At 63.6% G+C, this 25,589-nt stretch overlaps 2 protein-coding genes across 11 annotated transcripts; both read right to left on the reverse strand.

Annotated features, from left to right (window-relative positions):
• Positions 1-558: 558 nt before the first annotated feature.
• On the reverse strand, positions 559-3,457 carry PNPO (pyridoxamine 5'-phosphate oxidase). The gene is made up of 7 exons (XM_080369741.1): positions 3,234-3,457; positions 2,453-2,577; positions 2,257-2,356; positions 2,010-2,063; positions 1,598-1,726; positions 1,426-1,496; positions 559-1,352 (listed from the first exon to the last, which is right to left on the reverse strand). The coding sequence occupies exons 1-7, from the start codon at positions 3,276-3,278 to the stop codon at positions 1,187-1,189; spliced, it is 690 nt and encodes a 229-aa protein (XP_080225867.1). The 5' UTR covers positions 3,279-3,457; the 3' UTR covers positions 559-1,186.
• Positions 3,458-6,783: 3,326 nt separating this feature from the next.
• SP2 (Sp2 transcription factor) lies at positions 6,784-19,142 on the reverse strand. 10 transcript variants are annotated; one of them, XM_080369727.1, is made up of 7 exons: positions 19,053-19,142; positions 13,239-13,314; positions 11,681-12,634; positions 10,786-11,089; positions 8,432-8,606; positions 8,160-8,353; positions 6,784-7,708 (listed from the first exon to the last, which is right to left on the reverse strand). In XM_080369727.1, exons 2-7 carry the CDS (start codon positions 13,299-13,301, stop codon positions 7,608-7,610), a joined length of 1,791 nt encoding a protein of 596 aa, XP_080225853.1. In that variant the 5' UTR covers positions 13,302-13,314; positions 19,053-19,142; the 3' UTR covers positions 6,784-7,607. The 10 variants fall into 10 exon arrangements, with proteins under 10 accessions (XP_080225853.1, XP_080225852.1, XP_080225848.1 ...); XM_080369726.1 differs by having other exon boundaries at positions 13,239-17,047; positions 19,053-19,133; XM_080369722.1 differs by having other exon boundaries at positions 13,239-18,252; positions 19,053-19,124.
• Between the last annotated feature and the right edge of the window lie 6,447 nt (positions 19,143-25,589).

Below are 25,589 nucleotides of genomic sequence, written 5' to 3' on the forward strand. Positions count from 1 at the left end.
TGGTACCGGGGCTCCAGCCACACACCGAGATGGGTGGTGGGAGACCTGGCTGTGCTGCCAGCCTCAGCCAAGCCCCCAGCCCCTCCCTGGGACATCAAGCTGCCACCTCGAGGTGACACTAGAAGCCACCTCAGCCATCCCCTCCTGCCCCACCGTGGCACCGTCCCTGAGGGATGAGACAGCTGGGAGGGACCAAGGCCACCGAGTGAGTCTGCGCCAGTGACACAAGGTGTGTGACAGCCCCACAGCCACCTCATCTGGCTCCCCCACTGTCCCCCACCAGCATGGCATGGTCAGGAGCCCACCGGGGGACCCCCAGCCACAGCAAAGACCCAGGGTACGATCCCGCCCTGCAAGGCAGCGACTGGGAGAGCAAACACGGAGCTGGGGGGTGAAGGTTATGATGGCCAGGGGTCTCACTGGGACGAGGCCCAGGGCAGGGAGGGCTGCCAGCACCCTCTGCCCCGGTCCGTGCGCCGGGATCCCCGGCTGCAACGAGCTCCGTGCGAGCGCGTGGCCCAGCCCCGCGTGGGTAAATATTAACCCAAACCCACTGCATGGCTCTGTGCCGATCGGGATTTATTTTTTTGAAGCTCAGACAGGCAGCTGGGGCGGGGGGACTGGAAGCAGCGCCAGCCCAGCTCCCCCTGAACACACAGGCTGAGGGTGGGGGTCCCATGGTCCTGGGGAGATGGGGTGCGCTGGTGGCAATGCGGCCGGCCACGAACACTGGTGACAATAGAGCTGTAATTAAATAAGTTATTGCAGAGGCTGAGTACGCTGCACGGTTCTAGCTAAAACATGAGGCATGAGCGGTGGCAGCGGCAGGACACAGGCAGGGGGTACACCGGGGTCTTTCTTGGTCCCTCCACAATCATTAACACGATTAATTAACCACCAGTGGCACTAGGAGCAGTTGCTCCCTGCAGGCTGGTGGGGGGGAAGCAGCGGGTCCTGGGGACCCACCTGCGGCTCTCGCCCACCCCAGGGAGAGGCACAAGGAGACGAGCATCACCGGGGCTGGACTGGAGCCCCCCACCAGCACCCCAGGGCTCAGCACACGCTTCCCGGGGTAGGGCAGAGTGAGGCCAGCCCCATTCCCCAGGGCACGGCAGGGGACAGGCGGGCCGCTTTGGCACAGGTGATGCTCCCGATCGGCTGAACGCGGCCAGAGGCACCGGTGGCCTCATGGGGAGAAGCGCTCGAAGACCCAATCGCCCTCTCCCTGGTGCGTCATGTCTCCCAGGGGGGCCGAGCCATCCCGCAGGCGTCGGAAGACGATGCGGTCGTGCAGGCGGTTGGTTTGGCCCTGCCAGAACTCCATGACCTCTGGATACAGGATGTAGCCCCCCCTGGCAGAGAAACAGGGGGCTTTAGGGGGGCCCCCTGGCAGGCAGCACCCTGCCCATAGCCCCCACGACTCACCAGTACGCCGGCTTCGGCACCAGCATCTCCCTGTACCGTTCCTCCAGCTCCGCATTCTTCTTCCTTAAATACTGTGGGGATGGGGAAGGCGGTGAACACGAGGGCAGCCAGGGCAGCCCCGGCTCTCCCGGCCCCTCTGGGTGCTGCTGCTGGGGAGGGGATGGCCGCTCACCTCCCTGTCCGGAATGACGGTGCTCTGCTGGCTGACCACAGCCCCGATCTGGCTGCTCTTGGGGCGGGAGTGGAAGTACCGCTCGGATTCCTCCTCCGGCAGCCGCTTCACCAAGCCCTCGATCCGTACCTGTGCCAGGCACTGTCAGCTGGGCTCCGGTGCTGAAGGGGCCAAGTGGGCTCCCAGCCAAGTGACCACCCCATCCCCTGAGTTTCCCCCCAAAATATGGGCACTCCCCATCACACCTCATCCCTGGGGGGCTGGGACCCATCTGAGTGTGACCCCCAGCCAAATATGTCACTCCCAGCACTGCACCCTGAAGCGGGGAGCCCCCGCTGCCTGGCACCGTACCAAGGGGCCATCTCTGCCCCCCCCCAGCCCCCCTCCCCAACCCCAGGGGACCACGACTCACCTGCCGGTTGAGGGGCTCCCAGTAGAAGACGAGCGCAGCGAAGGGGTTGGTGTCCTGGGATGCAGAGGGGGGAGAGACGAGGCTGTCAGCTGACCAGCATCGCTCCCGGCACAGCCTCGACCCAAACCCCAGCTGCTTTGCTTCTCCAAAAGCCCCAGCCCTGGTGCCAAGGGGCTGGGAAGCCACCCCCCTGCCGGGGACGCCCTCCCAGAGCCCCCGCCAGCCCCAGCGTGGCCGCAGCCCTCACCAGCTCCTTCCCCTTACGGCTCTCGTGGTTGGTGAAGAAGCGGAAGCCATCCTGCCCAAAGCCCTTCAGCAGCACCATGCGGGCCGAGGGCCTCCCGTCCCTGCCGGGGGGGAGAGGGCAGGTGACGACATGTTCCCCCCTGCAGCAGCCAGGGGACCCCCACTGTTCCCATGGTGCCCCCCCCCCCCAGCCTCACCTGGTGCAGGTGGCCAAGCACATGGCGTTCGCCTCTCCGACGGCCGGGCAGCCCACGGCCTCCTCGAACCACGCTTGGAACTGCTGGATGGGGTCGCGGGAGGCCAGGTGCTGCTCTTCGAAGGCCTGGGGACATGGGGGGGGACACTGAAATGGGGGCGGGGGGCAACTTGGCCTTTGGGGACACAGCCAGCACTGGGCTGGGGGGGCGTCACACCAGGCTCAAGGGCACAGGCAGTGCAGGGGACGGGGTGGCCCCAGCCCCAGGGGTGCAGCAATGCAAGGGGGAGGGGGGTGTCACCCCAGGTCTTGGGGACAGCTTGAGGGGAGCCACCTTGGTTCCAGGTCACTAGCAGCGTGCGGGGGGGATCCCTCAGGCCTTGGGGACAGCCTGGGTGACCTCACCCCAATTCCCAAGGCACGACTGGCAGGAGGGGTGGTCACCCTGGTTCCAGGGTCACTAGCAGTATGGGGTGGGGAGGGTCACTCAGGCCTCGGGGACAGCCTGGGGGGGTCACCCCGGACCCTGGGGACAGCCTGAGGGAAGGGTCACCCTGGGCCTTAGGGACGGCCTAGGGGGTCACCCCAGGCCTTGGGGACAGTCTGGGGGGTCACGCCGGGCCTTGGGGACAGCCCGGGGGGGGGCGGGGTGTCACCCTGGGCCTTGGGACAGCCGGGTGCCCCAGAACGCAGCCAGGCCGCGGGCCCCGTGCCCCCACTCGCCCCCAGGAGCCAGCCAGCCAGCCAGCTGGCCGGTCCCCCCCCGGCGCCCCCGTCCCCACCTCCGCATCCCCCCGGTAGGGGCTCCGCAGCGGGCCCAGGTCCATCCCGGCCGCGGCCGACGGGCACCCGGCGGGACCCAACTGCGCAGCGTGGCGCAGCCCCGCCCCCGCGGGGCGTGGTCCACGCCGGGCCCGCCCCCACCAGACAGCCAATAGGAAGCGGCTAAGCGCGCCCACCGCGGGGAGGGGAGAGGAGAGACGCCAGCCAATTGGAGGGGCGGCGGGGGCGGGACGCGCGGACCCGGAAGTGGGGTCAGGTCTGTAAACAGCCACATGGAGGGACCTTAAAGGCACAGCGTCCGTCGGGGCGGGGGGCAGCGGGCAGCGACCTGGGGACAGGGGTCACAGAGAGGGTGGAGGCGGGGTAGTTGAGCCTGGGGGAAACAGTGGGGGTGGTGACAAAGGACAAGGGCTGCGAGACGGGGCAGGACAGGGATATGGGGACACTGGGGACAGGGAAGGGGGGGCAAGACATGGGTCTGGGGGACACGGCGGCGGGGGGCCTGTAGGGCAGAGACTTAGGGACAGGGCTGGGCAGGTGAGCGGTGGGCAGGGGAGCTGCCGGGGGCCTGGAGGGGACACTGGGGACATGTAGGGCCCTGGGGAGCGGGGCAGTGGGGACAGCAAGGGGACACGGCAGGAACGTGGGGAGGGGGCTCGGGGTGGGGCAGAGAGCAGGGGGTGCTGGGGCGCCACCCCGTGTCCCCCTGCCAGGTCCCCTCTGAGCAGGACAGGGGTCCCACCACCCCGGCGAGGCACCCGGGGGCTGCTGCACCCCGACACTGGCGCTGATGGCGGGGCCGAGCCCCAGGACAAGCACCTGGGGGGGCAGGACCCCCCTGCCCCCCAGCCCAAGCCACATCAGGTACGGAGCAGGGACACATCCCTGTGCCAGCACCAGTGCTACGCCCGTGTCCCCAAACTGGCCAAGGGGGCTGTGACCCCCAGAGGGCCAGCACTGACCCCGTGCCCTCGCCATCCCCAGAGCCCTCCTGCTGCCGAGGACATCACAGCCACGAAGAGACCCCGGCTGAGCCTGGGCACTCAGGCCAGCCCCGGGGACCCCGAGAGCCCCTGGGAGCCGGGGGGGTCCGGGGGGGCTGGGGGCCGCGGGCGGGCAGGGTGGCGGGGCTGTACCCCCAGCTGCTGCGGGAGCTGGAGGTGCAGGAGCTGCAGCAGGCGCTGGCAGCCTGGGACGAGGTCATCCTGCACCGTGACCGCTGGATCCGGCAGCTGGAGCTGGAAAACCGGCAGCTCTGGAGCCAAGTCCGCAGCCTGGAGGAGAATGACCTGCTGTCCTCCGGAGGTGGCCGCGGGGGACCCTTGGCTACCAGTGCCACCACCACCGGGACCCTGCTGGCCTCTGGCACCGGCTGCATTGGTAAGGGCGGTGGGCGCACAGGGTGATGGGGAGGGGACCCGGTTTGTGGGGTGGCACTGGGACAGACAGAGGTAGAAGGGGACAGGGACAGGCTGGCAGGGCTGTGGGGGATGGAGGGGAGCTGCCCAGGGACAAGGTGTATCCCATGGGTGTCATCCACCACCCCCCCACCCCCCACCCCCCACCCCGGTGTCCCCACAGGCATCAGTGACAGCAACATCCAGTTCCTCAAGGGGCTGGTGGGGCTGCTGGAGAGCAATGCCACTGTGCAGGTGGGTCTCTGTCCCCACAGCATGGGGGTCTGGGGACAGCTCTGCCCCTGTGTCCCCAACCCACACAGCTCCTCACCCTACAGAGGCTGAGGACCAGCCTTGCCCCGGCCCCCGGCAGCGCTGGGGCGAGCGGGACAGCCCTGTACAGCCAGCACCCCTCTGTCCCCACAGGCTGGGGGGCTTCAGCCCTTCTCCGCTCCCAGCCCCGGGGAGCAGGGCTGTGCCCTGGCTGATGTCCCCCGGAGCCCCCCAGCCTGGAGGCTGTGGGCAGGGCTGCCCAGTGGCTTCCCCCCCTGCCTGGGCACCAAGGAGGGGGCTGGCAGCCCCGCTGTGCTCACCGATACTGCCTGCCTCTGGGAGGAGAGCGGGGGGGACACGCTGATGGCACCCCGCTCTGGGCATCACCCATCGAGGTGTGTGGGGCTGGCTGGAGCTCCTGGGGTCCCACCAAGGCTCCTGGGGTGCCACTGGGCACATTGCTGTGCTTGGAGCATAGGGGACAACAGGGTTACCCCAAGGCACAGGAGAGGTGACCCAGGGGTCTCCAAGGGACAGAGGGTGTCAGGGTACCCCGGGGGAGCCTGGGCACAGGGCAGGGGGTCCCCAGGCTCCGTCCAGGAGCCAGAAGAGAGCTCTCCCCTTCGCTGCAGGAGAATGGGAGGCCCAAACTGGAACTGGTCCCCAACGCGGGGGTCTACGTCACCCACCTGCAGCTGGACAACGTCTCGCAGGTCTCCACCGACAAGCCCAAGCTCATGACCCGGCAGCTGCTCGATTACTTCTGGTGGGAGATGCTGGCCCGGTCCTCAGCCACGGGGCAGCACATCGCCCACAACGCCACCATGGAGCGTCCCCTCCGCCTGCCCATGGCCATGGTCAACACCATCAAAGGTAGGGGACAGGGGGGTGGGACAGGGTCCCTTGTCCCCTGCCGGTGCTGCGGTAGGTGAGGACAGGCCACGGTGCCACCCAGGAGTGAGGTCCGGTCCCCCTCCACCCCGCAGAGCACAGCACCAAGCTGTGTGGCCACGGCTGCAACTTCAACGCCGTCATCAACAGCAAGTGCGGCAGGTCCTGGTGGGCTGTCAGGAAGGTGGTCGTGGAGTGAGCTGAGCCCCACGGGACGGCCATGGCCCACCGACCGTGCCGGGGGACAAGCCCTGAGCCCTCCGGTGTGGTGGGATCGTGCCCCCGTGCTCACAGAGGGGCTGCAGCTGGAGTCGCCCTACAGAGACCGGCTGGCTCAGCGCCACGGCCCGAGGGTCCACAGCCACGTGTCCCGCTCCCCCCAGCAGCGGGGAGTGGGCGCTGGCAGGGGCAAGGGCCGCTTGGAGCAGGGAGATGCTGGTGCCATGCCGGTGCCACCATTGGCATCGTGGTGCCAGTGTCCCCCAGCGCCAGGGGCAGAACCAGCGGCCACAGCCACCCCCAGCAGCAGAGCTGCTCCTGCACACAGCAGCGGCTCCACGCATCCAGCCACGGCTTGGGACCATTTTCCTGTAAATAAGTCCGTTTCCAGCGATGTCTGGGATTCCTCTAAATAAACCCCGCTTGCTTTCTGCCCGAGAAGGCCGGCAGCTCGCCTTCCCCGCGGCCACGCCGAGCGTTCCGCCTTCAGCTCTTCACCGCCGGGCTCCTGCTGCACGTCCCGCTGCAGCCGGCACAGCCCCCTTCGTGGCGGTGCCCAGCCCAGCACCACGGCTCGCACCGGGCCGGCTCCAGAGAGAAAGGACCCTCGGCGGCACACGCTGCACTGGATTTGCCTCTGGCAGCTAAATTTATTTAGCAAGGAAAGCTCCCGGCTGACTCCAGGCCGGCCAGCCAGTTACAGTTGTTAAAGTATAACAGATCTGTCACGTAATCCAGAAAACAACCTTGGGCAGTTACAACTAAAAAATAAAGTGGATTTGTTTAATTTAAAAGCTCAAAAATAACAAGCCATGTGTTTTTTTTTTTTTAAACATGTAGTAAACACAAAAGCAATATAATCTATGATACAATGTACACTATACACAGTGGGGATGGCGAGCAGCACACGGGGCAGGAAAGGGGGCTGCAGTCCCAGAATTCAAAAGGAAATGCCACGTCACTTGGAAACAGAAAAGGGGGGAAGAGAAAAATCATCAGAAAGGGGGGAGAAAAAAAAAAATAAAATCTCTTCAGTATTGGAAAAGAAATGTTAGGAGAGAAAAAAGGGTCGAGAAGATGGGCAGCATCTTAAGAGAGATATTAAATAAAGATTTAAAAAAGCACTCACAATACACAGTGTTCGTAATCGGGAGCGAGGAGCATAAGGCAACGATCTCCATAGAAAAAAGGGACCTTCCAAAGGGGGTTATATAGATATTTATAGCTATTTATAGACTTTAAATATAAAGTAGGAATGTGCTGTGGAGCCTCTCCCAGCCCTTGCGCACCGGAGCGTACAGTCACCTCCATGCCCGGCTCCCGCGCGGCCGTGACACGTCTCACCGGGCTCTGGGCCTCTGCGGGGCCACCCCGCGGCCCCAGGGGTGTGCAGGGAGGATCGGCCCCTCGCCCCCTTCGGCAAGGGCGGCTTCTGCGTGGGGGCCCAGGCGGCACAGGAGGAAGGGCAGGAGGATGTCCCCGAGGGCTCCCGTCCGCAGGCGGCCGCGGATGCTGGAGTGCTGCGGCGTCGCAGGCTGGTGCCCTCGCAGGGTCTGTCTGCACAGCCAGGGAGCCGTGGGGCAGCTCCTGGCCCTACAAGTTCTTGGTGACCAGGTGGGTTTTATAGTGCTTCGTCAGGTGGTCGCTCCGCATGAAGCGTTTCTGGCACTGTGCGCACTCAAACCGCTTGTCACCTGTGGGGAAGAGAGGTGGCAGTCAGGGGGTGGCAGCCAGTGGGCCGCGGCCCCAGTACCACCGTCACCCACCTGCTTTTGTCCCCGTGTTCCCCTAAACCAGCCATGTCAGGGCAGCGGGGACCTCCCGGGGTGGCAGTGACAGCCCCATGACAGGTCCCCTTTGCAGCCGCTCCACACCAGCCCCTTCCCCTCTGTCACCACCATCACCCGGAGAGCCCCAAAGCAGCAGAGACCCCCGCCCCAGGTTCTCCAGTCCCTCCCGCTAACTCAGGCAAATCACAAGGACAACGTGCCGTGGCCCAAGATCATCCCAGTCCTCAGCTCAGCACATGCCCTCGGCCCTTGCAAGGCTCAGGACCCCACAAGGGCTGGGCCATGATTTGGGGGCCGCCCTGGGAGGGAGGGGGCCACGCCACGGCGCCCAGCCGTGCCCCGTGGGGCTGCAGACCTGTGTGCGTGCGAGCGTGCCGCTGCAGCTCGTCGCTGCGTGTGAAGCGCTTCCCGCAGAAGACCCAGTTGCAGACGAAGGGGCGCTCGCCCGTGTGCAAGCGCACGTGAGCACGCAGCAGCGAGGTCTTGCGGAAGGTCCTCCCGCACTCAGGGATGTGGCAGATGTGCTTCTTCTTCCCCGGGTCCCCCAGCCTGGCAAGGAAAGCCACCGTTAGCCTTGGAGATGGGTGCCGGTTCCGTGGGGCTGCCCCTCTCCCCCTCCGTGCTCACCTCTTCTCCCCGTCCTTGCAGTTGGGGCAGGTACACGCCATCCGCCGCCTCTTCTCCCCCGGCTGAATCTCTCCGGACAGCGCTTGCTCCATCTGGAGCTGGATCTGGGTCGGGCTCAGGCCGCTGATGGTCAGGTTGTTGCCGGACACGTTCTGCACAGTCAGCTGCTGCTGGCCTGGAGGGGAAAAGGGGGAGTCAGGCTCTGCCCCTCCGCTCCCGGGGGGCCGCGCTGCGCCCGCGCACCGGTGCCCAACGTGGCCGTCCATGCTCCACGCGCGGATCCTGCCGGAACCCTCCAGAGGCAGTGAAAGCCGCACCCTGCACCCCCCGCCCCCGGCGTGTGGGACGGGACACCCTGGGTCTCGAAGGCCCCAGCCCCGCATGCAGCACCGCCACGGCCCCCCTGCCCTGCCACGTGCTGGTCCCCAAGCGGGGCCGGTAAGTCCCTTTTTTCTGAATATACTGTGCGGTTTTTCAAAGTTTTTGGTTTGACCCTTCGGGGTGGGGAAATGACCAAAGAGGAAACAAAAAAGAAACTTTGAAAAAACGTGCAATATATTGACCAAAAAAATGGGACTTACCCCAGACCCTAAGGGCCGCTCCACGCTCGGGCGCTCACGGAGGCGGCAGCCTGGGCCTTGCACAGCACCCAGCAGCCGTGACGGGGGCTGGAAAGAAGAAGATGGGGTCAGCGTCAGCAAGCAGGATGGCTGCTCTCAGGGCAGCAGGGAAGGAGGAGGAGGAGGAGGAGTGGGATCTGACAGCAGAGCAAAGAAGGGGTGACTGAAGAGAGGAAGGATGGGTTTGGGGGCGCAGGCAGAGCAAAGGTGCCAACAGACACACTGGGAGGGAAAGCACGAAGCTCAGGGTCGGGGCAGCCCTTGGGAGGTGGCCATGTCCTAGCTGAAACCAGGCTGAGACCCGACTGAATTCATTTCATTCATGGGGCAGCAGCCAGCAGGTCCTACCGGGCCCCCGCCAGCCTTGTGGCACGTCGCGGGCAGCAGCGCAGACAGCAGCAACATCTGCCTGTGGCATCTCCCTGACGCTCGCTCGCGGCTGGCTCCACATTTACACGCAAAGCAGCAATTAAAAACCCCCTTAAAAGCAACCCCAGTGAGGACAGTGGCCTGCTGCGGAGCACGAAACCACGCTGGCCCGTGTTTTATGCTGACATCATTTAGTCAAGCAAGAAAGAACAGCTTCTGACTGCAAAACTGAGCCTGGACTCCTGCCGGTTCTTGCTGAGAGAGAAACCACCGCATGGCAGCAGGTCTTTCTGGATCAGAAAGCAGATAAACTTCCCTCAGACACAGCTTCCTCCCCGCGGCTCCCTGGTGGCAGCCCACACCGCCGGGACCGGGCTGGGGAAGGTTTGCTGGCAGGACGGGAGGACAGAGCGGCTGCCAGGACGTGTCTCTCCTGGCAGCGGGGAGATGAGCCGGCGGCGCGGGGGCAGGCATGCACCGGGCTGTCTGCGGCTCACGGACCGCTCCAGCCACTAGCCAGGGCCATGTCTGGCTATTTTTGGCTTAAGGAAGACACTTGTCCCATGTGACAAGTGGGGAGATGAGGGGCTGAGTTCGCTCTGAGGGAACAGTAATCCCTTGCTACAGAGCTCGGAGGAGCATACGAGCGTGTGTGTGAAGGCACGTCTCGGGGTTTGACTCCTGGAAGCCCAAACCAGCACCCACAGCACCCAGCAGATGCAAGGAGATGTCCCAGCCCTGGGACTGGGACCTGGCAGTGTGCTCTGTGGTAGGGGCTGCAGGAGGGAAAACCCCGGTGCATCACGTCCCTCCGCCTGCCTGGGTCCCAGCTCTCTGGAAAAAAAAAAGACACCCCTCTCGCCCCAGGGGCCTGGGCACAGCTCAGCCTGCTGCCTGCCCAGAGCTGCGGAGATGGCAGAGCTGCTCTGGGCTCTCGGGCGGCCTCAGTCCCTGCGCTCAGACACATCCTCCAGCTCAGCACAACCACAAAGCCTGCCCCCGTAGGCAGCCACCTCCACTAACCACCCTCCCTGACACAGCTGAGCGGGACGGGCTCAGGAACACGCAGGGGAACCCCCAAAGAGACACTCTACAAAACTCTACACAATTCCTGGAGCAAGAGGAGCCAGAGAAGCGGGTGGCGCTGAACAGTCAGCGACATTCAGCCTCAGGGTGCAAGGGATCTCTTTGCAAAGCTGCAACACCCCAGGCAAAGCGAAGTGTGCTGCTAGCAAGGGGGGGGGGGGGGGCTTTCTGTCCTCCGGGTCAGGCAGCTGCCTGTGTCTTGCTGTCCCTCCTCCCCCGACGCAGAGCGGGGCGCAGCCCACCTCCCACCCGCCCCAGGCAGAGCGGGGCGCAGCCCACCTCCAGTGTTGGTGATGGTGACAGGCACGCCCTGGACCTGCACGCCGTTGATGTTGATGGTCTGCATGGCCTGCGCCGCGGCCGCCAGCTGAGCCGCGTTCAAGCTGATGATGCCTCCGGCGGGAGCGATCTTCGGCAGGGTGCGTTCCTTGCGCGTGGCCGGCTTCTTGCTGCTGCTGCCCCCCGTGCCGGAGCTGCGGGACACGGGGCAGGTGCAAGAGGTCCCAGATGGAGCCACCGTCATGGCTGGGGCTTCCTGGAGCACCACTGTCTGCAGCTCGCCCGATGGCGTTTTGAAGTAGACCTGATGGGAGGAGAGAAGAGGAATGAGACCGGGTACTGCCACCGTGCAGACCCCTCCCCAGCGCAATGGTCACCCTCCCCACGCAACCCAGGAATCTGAGCCTGTGATGAGCCAAAGAGCAGGAGAAGTTGCCCAAGCATCTTCTTGGCAACCTCCTGAAGGAAGGTCCTGGCCTTCCCCGGGGCCAAAGGGCTGCTCTGGCCTTGCAGCCTGGTTTCCAAAGGCAACACTAAAGATACAGTCCTCCAGGCTGTGAGCCCCACTCCCCCACCTCCCTCTACCCCCCAGGAGCTCCTGAGCAGGCTGGCTCATCCCACGCCCAGCTGGTGGCACAGCAGAGGTTTTGAGGACACTGCATTTCCACAGGTCCTACAAAAGCAGGTGGCCAACAAGGGAGACTTAATAAACCCCCACCGAAGGAACAGCTGTGCTCCCAACCCTTCTTAGACATCAGAGAATCCACACGAGCGATGGCTGAACAAGTTGGGAATGTCTGGCGGCTCACAAACCCCTTCAAGCTTTCTAAAGCCTGGGTGAGGGCTGAGAGGAGAAACAGGGCAGAGAGACCTCGCAGAACGCAGGAGATGGTACCTGGGTAGGAGTGGGTTCCGTCGTCTGGATCTGGAAGTTCTGGGAGGATTTTTGAGGGACAGTGGGGAGCGTGGCGGAGGCAGCCTGGACCACGCGCAGGGCCTGCTGCGGGATCTGCACCACCTGCGGCTCCTGCTTGGGCTGCACCACCTGTACCTGCTGCACCACGGCCGGCTGGCTGGAGCCTGGGCTCTGCACGATGAGCAGATTGTTGCCCGCCTGGATGATGTTCTCTGCCGTGGTCTCTATTAACACCGTCTCCACCTGCTCGGCCACAGCCATGGCAGCGGGCTGGGCGGGCGACATGGCTTTCTTTCGAGTCTTTTTGCAGGGCTTCAAGGAGCTCTCTGCAAGGATCTGAGCCTGCGTGCCTGGCTCAGCGGCGTTCACCAGGTTGTTCACGGGCAGGGTAAGAGTCACGTTGCCGCCACCAGCTAACTTGACCACGTTGCTTGTGCCCTGCACCGGTGACGCTCCACCCTTCTGCACCGGAGCTGGTTTGATGGGCACGGGCTTGTGAGAGGAAGAGGAAGGGGTGAGGATGGCTTGATTCGTGCCTGGAATAATCTGGATCTGGTTGGTGAGGTTGGGCTGGACCTGGATGGTCTGTCCCCTCGCGGCCTGGATCTGGGGCACTGCCTGGTACTGGATGTTGGCGGACGAGCGGGTGCCCTTGTTGATGACAGTTGGGTTCTGAATGGCAAAAACCAGCTGCCCCCCAGCGTAGGAGGTGCCGACCTGAGAGCCCTGGATCTGGAAGAGGTTCCCTTTTGACGACAGGATCCCAAAGCTGTTCTTACCGGAGCCAAGAGGAAGCGGAGCAGGTTTGATGGGGACGAGTTTGCGAGGCGTTGGCTGAGGAGGGGCAGGAGGAGTCACGGCGGCTTCCACTGCAGGGGGACCGATTTTGCTACATGTTGCTGCAAGGAGGGCTAGAGGAGACGGCTGGGAGTCCTGGGGAGCCAGGAGGAAGACAGGTTCGTTAGAGACAGGGGCTTGTGCTACACATCTGGAGATCAAGTCAGTGAAGGAAAGGGCACATGCTATCAAAGGCAATCCAGTCCGTGCCAATGAGACACCTCTTATTAAAGGAATTGCTTAATTACCCACACCACGTGTGCCTTTAGCCAACCCTCGTCACACTACTTTTAGCCATCAGGATGGTGACTGCCTTTTAATTGTGTGCCTGTGTTCTTACAACCTCTATAAAGCTGCAAATACCCTGTAAGTCTGCTGGTATTTACACCCATTACACACACCCTGGAGTGTCACACACAGTTTTAATTCCAAGACCACCTTGTGATGTCAGCTGCTAACGCAATCCAAGAGGTCCTTCAGAAAAACACACCGCAGGGAGGAGAAAGAACACTCCAGAAGAGTTGGCGTTGGGGCTGGGAACAGGTCCAGAGCACAGCTCCCCAGCCTGTCCAGCAACCAGCCCTCCTCCTGACGCAGCAACGCTGGCTACAGCGGAGGCAGGAGGGGCCGAACGATGCAACGTTTGCTGTCCTGCAGCCCGGGACATGTCCCTCCACCCCGGCGATGCCCCTGTACTCACCTGGGCAGTGGAGGCAGCTGGCTGCAGGTATTCACTGGGGCTGACGGCAGCAGTCGCAGCCATGCTGTCTCTTGATCTGCGAGGAGGAAGCAGAGAGAAAAGGAATAAGATCAGCAGCAAGAGCCGAGACCGCAGCTCCTCGGTGCGCCCAGCCCAGGGCCCCAGTGCTCGGGGGGACTCTCCTGGTGTCTCCCTGCATCGCCCAAAATGTCACACCTCACACACACACCTTCAGCAGGGGGGGTTGCAAAGGGGCTAGAGAAATCTCACCGCCTCTCCACTTTCTCCCTGCACTTTCCTTTGACCTTTGCTTGCCACCAAAGGGAAATGCCAATTACGGTGAGCAACCGGCTGCAGCCCTCACTTATTTGCTGCATCCCAGCACAGCTGTGACCCGAAGTCGTCGCCCACCCTGGGGCTGACAGAGACCACTGCTGCCCTGAGGAGCCCCCACTTCAAAGCAGAGGCAGACATGCCCAGTGAGCCTACAGCTTCCCAGTTTCCAGCCCATGCCATCTCCCTGCTGCCTGTTTTTTTTAAGTTTGGGAATTAAAAAGGACAGAGTTTTGGTATGGAGTCGTGTTTTTGAAGGCTGGAAAGAACATTGTTTCAATTATTTTTGGTATGTTGTTGGGGCTGTGTTTGTAAGTCATTATGTAATTAAAGGGTCACTTCAGGGAATAAAATAAAGCTGCTGGTGCTGGCTGGCAGCGGGACCTGGGGAGGTCGAGAAAAGCTGTCGGCAAGAGGGGAGGAGAGATCAGCAGTGGGCAGCACACGAAGATGAGGAGGTGCCCACAGAGCCTACAGCTTCAGTGGGGTCTGCACACCGGGGAGAGGAGAGGGGCAAAGTTACGGTGGAGGAGCCAGTTGCTCAAGGGCCTCAGCAGACGCAGGCAGGCAGGGAGGGTGCAAGGCAAGTGGCCGCGGCTCCTCGGATGGTGCGGAGGGAGAGTGGGATGGGGCAGGGCTACCCCGAGGGGCAGCTGCAAGGATGGGGACCACTCACTGCCCTGAGGCTTTGCTGCCTTCCTCTCAACACTTTCCTCTGGAGTTTGGAATCTCTGACACACATCGCCACAGAAGCAGTAACACCGAGGCTGGAGCTTTTCTTGCCACTGGGGCAGCTACAGCAGTTTCTTTTTGAAGGTTTAAGACAGCAAAACCAGGGAAAGGGACTCCTAAATCCTTACAATTTGCTAAATCTTTTGTTCTGGACTGGAAAGACATTTCATCCTTGACATTTCCTTCGGCAAATTCCCCAGTCATCCCCATCCAGCAGTTGCTGTATGGCTCGCTAGCTTGGTAACATTTGCCTAGATAAGGTGCCAGGGAAAACCTGTCTGAGCTCAAACACTCTCTATTACTGCTGCTGTCAACGTCCTGACTTCAAGTGGGGAATTACGGCTGTCTGAGGAATAGGGATGCTTCAGGTTTACTCAGGGAGTCTCTGAAACACAGCCCCAGGGTGGGAGAGCCGATAGGAAGCCAGCGCCATGGTATTTACAGACATGCTTGGATGGCAGGAGCGATGGGAAGTGCTGGCAGAGGACAAGTAGCACGATATGAAGTCCCGGATGGCTTATAACACATCGTACCAGCCAAAAATTAATTGTTGTGTGAGCACAGCGAGTGGCTTTTTGCTGCTTGCAGGGAGCAGGCAAGAACCACGTCCCGGGACTGCGGCAGTGTCGGTCTCTGGCTCCAGGCCCAAGCAGAGTCACCATTTGCCAACCCGGCACTCCTGCCGGGGGAGCTGCGGGAGATCCAGGGTAGGAAGATGGACTACACGTGTGGAAAAAAGTAGGCATGGGGTTTGCTTCAAAGGGAGCAAACTTCACGCTCCACAGCTCAGCAGCAACACGCGCAGTGGGGGCAGGAGGCACCAGCACCGGCCGGCTGAAGGTGGCATGGCCAGCACCCAGCCTCAGGAAGGGCAAACTCGACCTTGCTCGAAGCAGCAGGTGCTGCCAGCACGTGGGTGCAGGAGCCCCGGGCAAAAGGCACGTCTACAGTGGGAAAATAAGGAGGTTCTTTCATTTTGAGGCTGTCGGCTAGCAGGGACGGCACAGGAGGTGCACACGTTGCTGCCCAACACAAGGGCCGGACGTCACGTCTTAATACAGCTTAAGGCTGGGAGAAAAGTCTTCTAAGTAATTGAGATGCCGTCAGCGTTCGCCTAGAACTATAGAGGTGAGGGCCCTCAGCTCCCCCCGTGCCCCTCGGCCGGCCTGCACGGCACAAACCGAGCCAGACATCCCCTCCCTGGGAACACGAAGCCTTTTGCCAAACAGAAAGCCCCTAAGAAACCGAGCGATCGGGCCCTGGGCCAAGTCACCAAGGAGCCCGCTTCCCAAAGGCAGGCAGCTCGCCCCTCGCCAGCACAGGCTCCACGAAGGCTCTTTCACAGCCCTGCTGTGTCCGAGGGCATAAATCCCCAGGAAGAGTCAGGTCAGAGTCCCAGGCGCCTGGGATGGCATCGCATGGAAATGACTCGCCCCGTTCCATAGCGAAGGGCATCCATTCCCTTGAAGCCACTCGCTGCCGCTCACTGTGGCAACCTCACGGAGATGAAAGCATCAGACGCTCGCACCCAGCAAGCTGGCCTGCGATAAAAGGACGCTTTCTTCCCAGAAAGCTGGGAGCTTGTACGGCTGCCCGAGTTCAATGGCTGCACCCTCCCTTTCAGCAGAATTAGGGCACTGCTGAGGATTAACAGCCCTGACTACAAATAAGAGCAATGCTGAGCTGGCCAGAGAGAGAGACACATACCAGGAGAGATCCCATTAGCCCGAACAAATAAATAAGGATAATGACTGGGGGAGAAGCCCTGTGTCGCTGCAGTTGCAGTGTAATCCCTCCGCGAGTTTCTCACTTGTACAATTTACGTCCGAGTCCAGCAGTGACAGTTTCACATCCTGAGGGTGTAATGTGGCATAAAGCTACTCGCAACGTGGTGAAATCCAGCAGGTACCAAAGCACAGGGCTTCACTCCCTGCACGTTTGCCCAGGACAGATCTGAGAGTGGGACTGTCACTGCCTGTGGGGAAGGTTTCTGGAAAGGCCCTGCGGGATACGGACCCTCTCACAGATGAGCAGCAGGAAATCATCACCCACTCTGTGTTACACGCTTATTCCCGCCCCAGGAAGAATGTGCTGAGCAGTTCAGGTCCAGTTTGCCCTTCTGTAAACCCCCAGCCAAGCCTCAAGCGGAAGAGGAGTCTCCCTTATGGCAATTAAGGAGCACTGATTCATAAAATTAAGTTTTTTTTTCTTGGCCATCCTCCTCTTCCTCAGCTTTTGTATGGAAACTGTCTCCCCACAGAGTGGAAACAACAACCTCCTCACCCCTTGCCTGCCTTCACCCCCGTAAAAGGACAAAGCAACCTAAAACTCAGTGATTTCTGGCTGGAGAACTCTTTTTTTTTTTTTATTATGTTCCTCAAACGAGAACAACCAGGACTCATTCCTGCCCCAGGACACACAGACCAAGCGCCTCATGTCCCAGCCAACTATCCAGATACTCCGAGGTCTGCCTGACAGCGCTTCAAGGAGCTCTCCGAGTCCGCCGTGAGTTCACAGCGCAGGGAAAAAAAAAGTCCACAGGACTCAAGTGATGGAGCCGTAGGAAGAGAAAACTTACCAACCGCGCCAGCCCGTGAGACCCTGTGTCCAGCCGGAGGAAACGCCTGCTAGCAGCCAGCTGGACCGCTCACACTGGCACGATTGGTAGGTTTGCTCAGAGGTTGCTCCTTCGCTTCTCACAAGAATTTATCTATTTTGGAAACCGTGCCATTATCTTCAATATTCTACAAGAGACATAAAGGGGAGAGATTTTTTTTTTTTTCCTTCCTAACCAGGACAAGCGCTTCTCCTCGGGGAGCTGCCAGGCAGTCCTCCGCAACATCTACGGCTTCCAGCTCAGCTGAGGAGCCCGGGACAGAGGAAAACGCTGACAAGAAGGTACCTGCCAGTCCTCAAAGCCACAACCAACACCCCATCCTGCAGCTCGAGCAGCGCAAGCACTTTTGAACAGCTACAAAACTCCCTTTCGGAGGAGTCTGGAAAAGTTTTGTAAATTTTAGACAATGATTTCAAGCCCTATCACTGCGATATCCTCGTTATCTTCTCACAGCCCCGCTGAGAGACGAAATACCACACCAACTTACAAAGTGCACACCACCAGTCCAGGTATTCCAGTTGCAGGGAAGTCCCTGCTCCCCAAAATACCCTTCCCATCTGCCTGACGGATTTTTCGGGGGTACAGCAGGGTGAACACAATCCTAACTTACAGCACTCAGTTTAAGCCAATTGACACACCTGATCTGAGTTACCACGGCTTTAATTAGCACCTTAAGCATGAAGGTGAATCAGAGTTCCCTAAAATCCACGAACGACCTCAGCAACTGCAAAAAACCACTCAGGATTATGAAGCTAAGCACAGTCATGGGGGAGAAAACCACGCCAGTGGTAGCAGCCCCATTTGTTTGTCAGGCCTGTAAGCAAGTATTCAAAGTCGGGTGTAAAGGAGCTCAGACACCTGTGTATTTACATATTAACAGCAGGAAATCAAGCAATGCATTAGAATAACCTGGCCAGGATTTCTGTTGTTGCTGTTTTAACTCTTGGTCTGACTCCGACACGCCTCTGCCAGCGCAGGCGTTACAGCCACTTGCCAACATCTGAGTTTGTTTTCTCCTTCCCTGATGCTGGGGGGAAATTCCCTGGTGTTTTGGCTGCGTTTAAGGAGGAGTAAGAGGAGAAGCAGCTGAAGTAAAGCGAGCCAGGCCGGCCGTGCTGCCAAGGATGCACAGGCACTCCGTGGCTGGGCCGGCCTGGGAGAGGAGGGAGCAGCTCCTCACTCCGCACATATGAGGTCGGGAGGTTTCGAGCCTCGGGAGCGAGCGGATCACAGGGCACCCTCGAGCGGCAGCTCCCCCAGAGTGATGCCAGACCCCGGTGGAAACTTCCAGAAGCATCAGGAGCACCTGTGGCTCCCGGGGCGGCCCAGCTCCTGTTGGACAGCACATCGCCAGGGCCCGCAGACACTTCCTCAGCCCGTACCCCCTGCTGCACCCCCAGCCCCGGGTAGCTGCCCCCAGCTCTGCCCTGCAGCCCCCCCCCCCGGACCTCCAATGCCCGAGGGGAACGGGCCCGGAGCCCCCCTCCACGTCCCAGGCGCCAGAAGAGGATGCGGCCGCAGAGCCCCCCAGACACACACCAGCACCCCCCAGCCCCGCCTGCCAGCACGCTGCCCCCAGCCCCACGCACCCCACACACACCGGGGCAGCTTCGCCCCCAGCCGCAGCCCCCCAGCCCCTGGGCAACGCGGGGGGGCTCCCAGGCCCGGCCACCCCCTGCGGCCGCTCCCCGCGACCCCAGCACGGCCACTTCCCCCCCACCACCAGGGACCCCCGCAGCAGCCCGGCCCCCCCGGCAGGACACACCTCCGCCCCCCGAGCCGGGCTCCCCCACCGGAACGCCGGGCGGCCTCGGGGGACCCCTACCACCGGCCGGGCCCCCCCGGCTCCCCGCCACCACGTACCGGGGCACCCCCCGCACACGGCCCGGCCCCCCCCCGGCCGCGGGGCCGCCCCGCCCGGCCCCTCCCGGCGGCGGCGGCGGTCCCCGGGGAGGCGGGCCGAGGTAGCGAGCCCGCCCCCGACCGGGCCTCGGCCCCGGAAGCGCCGCCCGCCCGCCCGGCGCTCGGGGAGGGCGGGCCAGGGAGGCCGCACGCCCCTTCCGGGCCCGGCCCCGCTGGCGCTGCCGCCCCCCACTCCATCGCGCCCGCCCCCGCCGCGGGCCCGCACAGACCGGCCGGAGCGGCGGCTGCAGCGGCGGCTCCGACCCCCTCACGGCGCCATCTTCCTCCCCCGGGGCCGCCCGGGCACCGCCCTGAGTGACCCGCCCCTCGGCGGCTTCTTGACCAATCCCTACTCGATTTTCCGGCGCTCTAGCCAACAAACGGCGAGATGCTTTATCGACAGCCAATCCGCCGCGGCTTGCCCCTTGACGGGCAGCTCCGCCGAGCAATAGGACCCATGATGGAGTGACAGCTCCGCCAATGGGCGCGGACCCCCGAGGTGACGGACGGAAGCGGAGACCCAACGGGAGGGCAGATCTCTGATTGACAGCTCGGCTAGCTAATGGGAACAAGCTCATCCTGCCGCGGTCCGCTGATTGATTGACAAGCCTTCGAGGCGGGGAGGTAGACTTCCTCGTGGGCGGGTGTAACTCAAAATCCGTCTCTCGGTTGGTCGCGCTCATAATGATTGACAGGCAAAGAAAGCAATGGGAGATGGGAGGCAGCCGAGCTCTGCTTGTGATTGGCCGCGCGCCTGGCGGGCGGGTCTGAAACGCTAAAGCCTGGTGACGGCAGCGGGGTCCCCGCGGGGGCGGGGAGTCCCGGGGATCCCCGGGGGGTCTCGGCCCCTCCCGCAGGCCGCGGACTCTCCCCCCACAGACCCCTCCGGCCGCTGCTGGGACCCTCCGGGATGGAACTCGCCCTCCTCGCTGTGTATCGGGGGGGCAGCGCCCGCGGGGCCGGGGGTGTCGCCGGTGCTGCCCCCCCAGCGGCCCCCAGTCCCGGGGGGGGCCAGGGCCTTGCGTGGCCCCGTGGTGGAGCCCAGGCCGGGCTTCACCCCCCGCCACAGATGGGGAAACTGAGGCACAGGGGAGGGGCCCGCTCCCCGGCCCGCCGGCTGGCCTGGCGCCCACCACCGGTCCCTCAGGGCTGCCCCCCACCCGCTAGGCCCGGGGTCAATGGGGAGGCCTGGGTGGGGGGCGAGGGGGCCCAGCCCCGCTGCTGCCGAAGGACCCTGTACCCCCACCCCGCACTGGGGGTGCCGAGGGGTTTGGGGTGCCCCAGCCCCATGCAGGAGCTGGCGTGCTCAGACAGGTTGGGGTGCCCCATCTGCCTGCAGGGATCGGGGGGCTCAGGGGGCTGCCCCTGTCCCCTCACAGGGGTTGGGATCTCTGGGGGGCTCAGGAGGCTCCCCAGTCCCCTCACAGGGGTTGGTGTGCTGGGGGTCGTCAGGGTGATCCCAGTCCCCTTACAGGGTTGGGGTCCTTGGGGGGAGGGGGGGTTCATGGTGCTTGGAGAGTGTTGGGGTGTCCAGCCCCCTTGCAGGCATCAGGGTGCCCAGCAGCTGTCACCCATCCCCACACCAACCCCCCACCTCCCAGCTCCAGGACCACCCACCCCACCAGAGCCCCACAGCCAAGGGGCCACCAGCCACCCCATAACTAGCTGCAGGGGTGGGGGTCTCAGTGGCTCCCGGTCGCCGGTGGGTGCCAGGCCTTGCCAGGGCCCCGGGGTGCCCAGCTGGCTCCAGCCCCCACGGGACCAGCACCTCCCACTGGAGCCAAATAATTGCTCGGTGCTTTGTTGTGCACTGTCTATGGCCCCGGGGCCTCCATTTGTGGGAACTTGCTGTGGCGAGTGCCTCCCTTTTAATTACCTCCCCTCCCCATGCTCCTGCTTACTCACCGCCTGGCACCGGCGCCTTCGACCCCCGGCCCGGCCCCCCGCCACCCGAGCCTTATGTGGGGGTCCCGGCGGCAGGGCTTGGGGTGCTGGTGCTGTGCTTGGATGGGTGCACCCTTGGGTTCTCATCGCGCTGCGGGGTGAAGGTGGGTGGGGGTCCGGCCCTGGTGCGGCAGGTGGAAGGGGAGGGCTGGGGCTGGGTGCCCAGCAGGGTCCCCTGCATGGGGGCCACCCCCGGGACCCGGCTCTGGCCAAGCTCATAAATGCTGCAGGAGGCACCGCAGCCGCTGACGCTTCCGACGCCGCGCTGGCATCGCCTTCCACGTGCTGGGGGCACGGGGACACACACGTGCGGGACGCGGCCATGGTGTGGTGCTGCCTGCCCCATACCCCTTCCCTGACCCCGCACCCCAGGATGGGACCCCACAGCCCAGCACTGCAGGGGACACCCTGTCCAGCATCAATCTCTGGGGAGGGGACTGCGGTACAGGGGTCCTCACGGTCCCCCCCAGCCATGCCGGGGCGAGTGGCCGCGGGCAGTAGGTTGGCGGGAGGCAGCGGTGCCCAAGGGCTACTGCCTGGCTGGGCGCCTGCGCAGCCCCGGCTCCGCTCCCGGCGCTCCCGCCCCGACTGCCGGGACAAGTCCCAGCCTGCTGCTCCCTGCCTCAGTTTCCCCAGGCGGGCAGTGACGCCGGCTCTCGGCTGTGAGCCTGGTGCGGACGCGAGTGCGGGCACGATCGCTGTCATCGTCCCTGGGAAAGGGCCACCCCCGTGGCCTCGGCCATGCCACCTCCATGCAGCGAGGCTGGGATGGAGACAAGGGTCTGTGCAGTGCGACAGGGGATAGGGACACACTGGTTGGCACAGCAAGTCTGGGATAGGGACATGGGGACACAGGGACAAGGGTCTGTGCAGTGTGACGGGGGATGGGGACTCAGGTTGGCACAGCAAGGCTGCAATGGGGACATGGGGACAAAGGAACACAGGGCATGCAGCGAGGTTGGGATGGAGGCTCAGGTCTGCACGGAGAGGCAAGGGACAGGGACACACTGGTTGGCACAGCAAGGCTGCGATGACATGGGGACACAGGGACAAGGGTCTGGGCAGTGAGGCAGGGGACAGGGACACAGGCTGACACAGCAAGGCTGTGATGGGGACATGGGGATGCAGGGACAAGGGTCTGCACAGAGAGGCAGGGGACAGGGACACACAAGTTGGCACAGCAATACTGAGATGGGGACATGGGGACACAGGGAGACAGGAACACGGGGACATGGGCACGCAGGTCCACACACTGAGGCAGGGACCCCTGCAGAGCCAGCCAGCACCAGGGGGACCTGGAGGACCCAGAGGACCGGGAGGCAAGACGCAAGGCGAGATCACGCCATCCCCCGCAGTCCCCATCGCCACGGTCCCATCCCCAAGTCCCCTGCCACCCACCCCATCACCTGTGCCAGCTGGATGCGCCCTGGCACGGGAAGCGCGCCCAAGCCCACGCTCAATTACAGCAATTACGGCACCTCCTCAGCCGCCAGCCTGTCCCCGTGCCCAGCCGAGGTCGTTAACCATTCCTAATGGGTTCTTCAGAGAATTAGAAAGTGGTTTTGCGGAGGTTCTTCCTGGGGCGTAGCGAGCAAGAGGGGACGATGCTGTCACCGCTGCCTGCGGGCCTGGCGTCCGCCGGGCGCTGCCTCCCACTGCCTTGGTCCTGCCGGGAGCAAAGCTGCTCCCACACCAGCTCCCAAGGCCCACGGGGCACCGGGGATGGGGACGGGCTGGCGCAGAGCCCCACAGGCTGGGGGGTGGCCAGGTCACCCCTGTCAGCCCCGACCCCACTGGGGGTCCCGGCACAGCCCTGCGCCAGGGGAAGGCAGCGGTGGCCCAGTGGGCGGCCCCTGTCCTTGGTGTGGCAGTGTGGTCCTGTCCCCATAGCAGCCACGTGGCCCTGTCCTCAGTGTAGCCATGTGTCCCCAACCCTGGTGCCACTGTGTGTCCCTGTTCCCAGTACCAGTGTGTGTCCCCATCCCCGCTGCAGCCCTGTGTCCCTGTTCCCAGTGCCACTGCATGTCCCCGTCCCCAGTGCAGCCGTGTGTCCCTGTTCTCGGTGCCACTGTGTGTCCCCGTCCCCAGTGCAGCCCAGTATCCCATTCCAGCTGCAGCCCAGTGTCCCATCCCTGCTGCAGCCATGTGTCCCTGTCCCCAGTGTATCCACATGTCCCATCCCCGGTGCACCCACGTGCCCCATCCCCGGCGTGTGATGCTGGGCGCTCCCACCACCGTGCCAGGCAGGTTTCCCCACCCGGTGACTGACAGCCGGGCCGGTTGGGCGCAGATAGGCAGGGAGATTACACGGGGCTAATTAAAAGTCATATTTAAAAACTACACCGAGCCGTCAACTCCATCGCCAAGTCGCAGAGGTCGAGTCCCGACAGTAATTCGTGCTCCCGGTGAGAAATGTTCCCTCGGGGCACGCCACGACCTGGCACGCACCGCGGGCAGGGGAAGCCCGTCGCGATAATCCCGGTAGATATCTCTGCCAGGCAGGCGGGTGCCCTGCCTTCAGCCTGTCCCCGGGGACCGGGCAAGCAGCCCCGTGCCAGCCCTCATGCCGCTGCATCCCCGGGGGCATGGCGGCTGGCACGGGTGCTGCACCCTCGTTCCTACGATGGCACGGCTTGGGGACGGGGACGGGAGCATCTCCCCCCTGTTTGCTTTAGTGGCCGAAGGGCTGTGAGAGCGATGGGGGCTGTTCCCCCCAGGTGTGGGGATTTGGGACCCCGTGCTGGGGGTGATGGAGGTCCCACTGGGTCCAAGTCTGGGCTGAGGGACCCCATACTGGGTGCCGGTCTCCAGGTTTGCTCAGCCAAGGGCGCACGGGGCTGTGACGCTCCCACGGGGACGGTGACCCCCTGTGGGGCTGTGAGCACCCAAGGCCACCCTGCTCCCTGACCCACCTGGCATCGTCCCCACCATGCCAGCCCCAGCAGGCGCGGGGTCCCTGCCAGCACCCCCGGCTGCACCCCGCAGGGGTTTCAGCATCAGCTCAGCGTCACCCCCCGGGGGCTGTCTGGGTGCGGGGCCGGGGGCAGCACCCCCGAAGCCTCGGGGGAGGATCGGGGAGCTTCTCTCCCCGTCTGAGGCCCCACGGCCGCTCCTGAGACTCCCCCCAGGCTGGAGCCACCCAGACGGCGCAGCCCCGTGGCACCCGCTGCAGACCCCCCCCAGGCACTCCCCCGGGCACCCCGCTCCTGGGCACCCAGCCTCCGTGGAGCATGTGGGGGGGGGGTGTGCACGCAGGCAGCGGCGCACACGCACACGGACGTGCACACACGCAGGGACCTGGCACAGCACTGGGGGCTCACACCCCCCCGCACACGTGGGCACACGCGTGGATGTGACACTCCCTGCACACACACATACACGGGCATGCACACGCATGCACATGCACACGCTCCCAGCCCCGCTCCCCCCACAGACACCAATTTGTTTTATGGCAGCGGAGGAAATTGCCGTCCGTTCCCCGGAGCCAGGAGGCCTTTGAAGTGTGGCCCCGGGGCTGGGAGGGACCTTGGCCGTCCCTCTGTCCCCCAACATCCTGCTGGGGCCTCAGGGGACATCCCTCCTGTGTCCCTCCATCCCCCTGCTCCTAGGGGGGGCCAGGAGGCACCTCTCCTCCATTCTTCCATCCCTTTGTCCATCCATCGCTCTATCCCTCTGTCCATCTGTCCTTCCACCCCTCTGTCCATCCACCTCTCTGTCCATCTACCCCTCTGTCCATCCATCCCTCCACTGCTGTGTCCATCCATCCCTCTACTCCTCTGTCCATCTGTCATTCCACCCCTTTGTCCATCCATCCCCTCTGTCTGTCCATCCCCTCTGTCCCTCTGTCTGTCCATCCCCTCTGTCCCTCTGTCCATCCATCCGCTCTGTCCGTCCATCCCCTCTGTCCATCCATCCCCTCTATCCCTCTGTCCATCCATCCCCTCTGTCCGTCCATCCCCTCTGTCCCTCTGTCCATCCATCCCCTCTGTCCGTCCGTCCCCTCTGTCCGTCCATCCCCTCTGTCCATCCATCCCCTCTGTCCCTCTGTCCATCCATCCCCTCTGTCCGTCCGTCCCCTCTGTCCGTCCATCCCCTCTGTCCATCCATCCCCTCTGTCCCTCTGTCCATCCATCCCCTCTGTCCCTCTGTCCATCCGTCCCCTCTGTCCGTCCATCCCCTCTGTCCGTCCATCCCCTCTGTCTGTCCATCCCCTCTGTCCCTCTGTCCATCCGTCCCCTCTGTCCATCCATCCCCTCTGTCCGTCCATCCCCTCTGTCCCTCTGTCCGTCCATCCCTCTGTCCATCCATCCCTCCACTCCCCCCTCCCCATTTCCCCCTGGGGACAGGGGTGCCCCCAACCCCCACACACTGTAGGGCTGTGCCCTCCAGCCCCGCGCTGCCCGTGCCCCGTGCCAGCCCTTCTCTCCCCCCATCACCCACCGGGGTGCAGAGAGGGCCACATGTCCCCCCCCAGCAGGGCCAGGCTGTGCCACAGCGGTGGGGCAGGGGCTGGGGGCACCAGGGGTGGCTGCTGCCTCCTGCACACCTGCCCACCGGGGTCCCAGCTGCAGTTTCAGGGGGCACCAACCCCTCCTGCTCCCACCCTGCCTCCGCATGGGACCCAGGACCCCCCAACCACCCCTCTGTGCCCCCCTGAGCGGCTGGAGCAGCTCCTGCTGCCTGAGCACTGGGGAAGGATCGGGGGATCGGAGGTATTTGCCTCTTGCCTTGTAATTTATGCAAATGGGCTCTGTAATTAGCTGTAATTTCAAGGCACAGCTTGGGGTTTCAGATGCTCGTGTCAAGGAGATGCACCCCCTGGA

This window comes from Falco punctatus (assembly GCF_963210335.1).
Source record: "Falco punctatus genome assembly, chromosome: 19".
Classification (NCBI taxonomy): domain Eukaryota; kingdom Metazoa; phylum Chordata; class Aves; order Falconiformes; family Falconidae; genus Falco; species Falco punctatus.

What these genes read in the sequence shown, in the direction of transcription:
- PNPO (XM_080369741.1), bottom strand. Translation starts at nt 3,278, where the DNA reads ATGGACCTGGGCCCGCTGCGGAGCCCCTACCGGGGGGATGCGGAG. An exon ending in GCCGTAAGGGGAAGGAGCTG is followed by an intron (nt 2,064 to 2,256) that starts GTGAGGGCTGCG and finishes TCTGCATCCCAG; the next exon opens with GACACCAACCCCTTCGCTGC. An exon ending in CCGTCATTCCGGACAGGGAG is followed by an intron (nt 1,497 to 1,597) that starts GTGAGCGGCCAT and finishes CCATCCCCACAG; the next exon opens with TATTTAAGGAAGAAGAATGC.
- SP2 (XM_080369727.1), bottom strand. Translation starts at nt 13,301, where the DNA reads ATGGCTGCGACTGCTGCCGTCAGCCCCAGTGAATACCTGCAGCCAGCT. An exon ending in CGGAACCCACTCCTACCCAG is followed by an intron (nt 11,090 to 11,680) that starts GTACCATCTCCT and finishes TCCTCCCATCAG; the next exon opens with GTCTACTTCAAAACGCCATC. An exon ending in TGCAAGGACGGGGAGAAGAG is followed by an intron (nt 8,354 to 8,431) that starts GTGAGCACGGAG and finishes TTTCCTTGCCAG; the next exon opens with GCTGGGGGACCCGGGGAAGA.